This window comes from Coregonus clupeaformis, chromosome 1 (genome assembly GCF_020615455.1).
Source record: "Coregonus clupeaformis isolate EN_2021a chromosome 1, ASM2061545v1, whole genome shotgun sequence".
Classification (NCBI taxonomy): Eukaryota; Metazoa; Chordata; class Actinopteri; order Salmoniformes; family Salmonidae; genus Coregonus; species Coregonus clupeaformis.
In genome coordinates, this window is record NC_059192.1 from 20335617 (window position 1) to 20337696 (window position 2080).

At 44.5% G+C, this 2080-nt stretch overlaps 1 protein-coding gene across 1 annotated transcript; it reads left to right on the plus strand.

The window, feature by feature from the left end:
- On the plus strand, positions 1–1651 carry LOC121582191 (dexamethasone-induced Ras-related protein 1-like). The gene is made up of 2 exons (XM_041897834.2): positions 1–393; positions 620–1651. Exons 1-2 carry the CDS (start codon positions 120–122, stop codon positions 1144–1146), a joined length of 801 nt encoding a protein of 266 aa, XP_041753768.1. The 5' UTR covers positions 1–119; the 3' UTR covers positions 1147–1651.
- The last annotated feature ends 429 nt before the right edge of the window (positions 1652–2080 follow it).

The window sequence follows — 2080 nt, forward strand, 5'->3', positions numbered from 1 at the left end:
GAGAAATACTGAACGATAGCCTACTGTTGAATCCAACTTTGGCTGAATCTATCAAACGAAACGAAGAGTCCGCACACATTGAACTCACTCTAAGCAACTGTTTAGGCTACTTTATAATCATGATCAAGAAAACGTCCCCTTCAGATAACGATTTCGATATCCCGGCGAAGAATTGCTGTAGGATGGTGATTTTGGGATCCACCAAGGTGGGCAAAACAGCCATCGTGTCCCGGTTTCTGAACGGTAGATTCGATGAGGAGCAGTACACGCCGACCATCGAGGACTTTCACAGGAAACTGTATAGCATTAAGGGAGATGTATACCAACTGGACATATTGGATACCTCAGGCAACCACCCGTTCCCTGCTATGAGGAGACTATCCATACTGACAGGTAAATATTCCATCTCCAGTTATTGCGACTCAAAGCGTGCATGTCCAATAGCAATCTGCAGTCGTGCATTTTAGTAACCTCAAGGGTGTGTGCACTGTGCGCGCATTTTGCATTGGCTGCACAACGCGCCACAGGTGCCATTACGCATGGAAATACTGTAGCCTATGTCAATGTGTTTCTTAGAAGCTCTGATACTAAATGCGTTGCTCCTCTTGTTTCCCTTCAGGTGATGTCTTTATCCTGGTATTCAGCATAGACAACAGAGACTCTTTCCAGGAGGTGCAGAGGCTCAAGCAACAGATAGTTGAGACCAAATCGTGCCTGAAAAACAAGACCAAGGAGAAGATTGACGTTCCTCTGGTTATCTGCGGAAACAAGGGCGACCGGGAGTTTTACCGGGAGGTGCAGAATGAAGAGATTGAGCAGTTGGTGGCGGGAGACGAGCACTGCGCATACTTTGAGATCTCAGCCAAGCGCAACACCAACGTGGACCAAATGTTCCAGACCCTATTCACCATGGCCAAGCTACCCAATGAGATGAGCCCGGACCTCCACCGTAAGGTCTCGGTGCAGTACTGCGACATGCTTCGCAGTAAGTCCCTGAAAAATAAGAACAAGAAGAACAATGGAGACGCGTACGGCGTCGTGGCGCCATTAGCTCGGCGCCCGAGCGTCCACAGTGACTTGATGTACATAAAGGAGAAGGCGATCGGTGGGCAGGGAAAGGATAAAGAGAGATGTACTATCAGCTAAGACTGTGAGATGAATCTTATGGAATATCTTGAAACCGAAAAGGATATGCTTCATTTGTGATGCACCTGAAAGACGGGGCTTGGGGGCGCAAGGCTGCCCATGCGGCTTACCGTCGCTCGGTAGTGGGGACACTTGAGACAGCGATGCGGAGAGCCGATGTGCTCCGGGCGCAATGACACTGTCTAGATTCAGACACTCCGCACACGTGGAAGTGCATGTCCACGAGACTTTTAAGAATGTTACTTTGTTCTGTTAAGAGCCTTATGTGATGTGGCTTAAAATCTTGTGATATTGTTCACAGATGCGTAAAATGTGTTGTTTTGACATCTACCTTTACAGACTGGCGAGAAACGAGACTCTTGGCGTGTACAATGTTAAGAATATTGTTTACATTATGTTATACATTTTATAACAGATAATTAAACTTGAATGTTGCAATCTGAACAATTTTATATTGTGAATGTATATTTTGTGTCAGTCAACTTTTGCAAAAAAAAGAAAATAACTGAAATAAATAAATACAAATAATCTGAATCTTCCGTTTCTTCATGTTTTTCTTACAAGTGTTTTGAAATGGCCCACTCATCACTCCCTACACCTAGTAGTAGGTTTAGAGATCAAGGGAAACTACCTAGGCTAAGCATAAATTAATGACATAAGCTTCAATGAGCAGTTTAGCGTTAAAGACTATTGCTAGCCAAATGGTCCCCTTCCATACCACATGTTTACTGATTGATGAATAATTTAGCCTAATTGATGTCAGAACTATAATTACCCAGTGATGGAACATACACTACACAGCCAAAAGTATATGGCCACCTGCTCATCGAACAGCTCATCCCAAAATCATTGGCATTAATATGGAATTGGTCCCCCATTTGCTGCTATAACAGCTCGCAGTCGACGTTCCAATTCATCCCTAAGGTGTTCGATG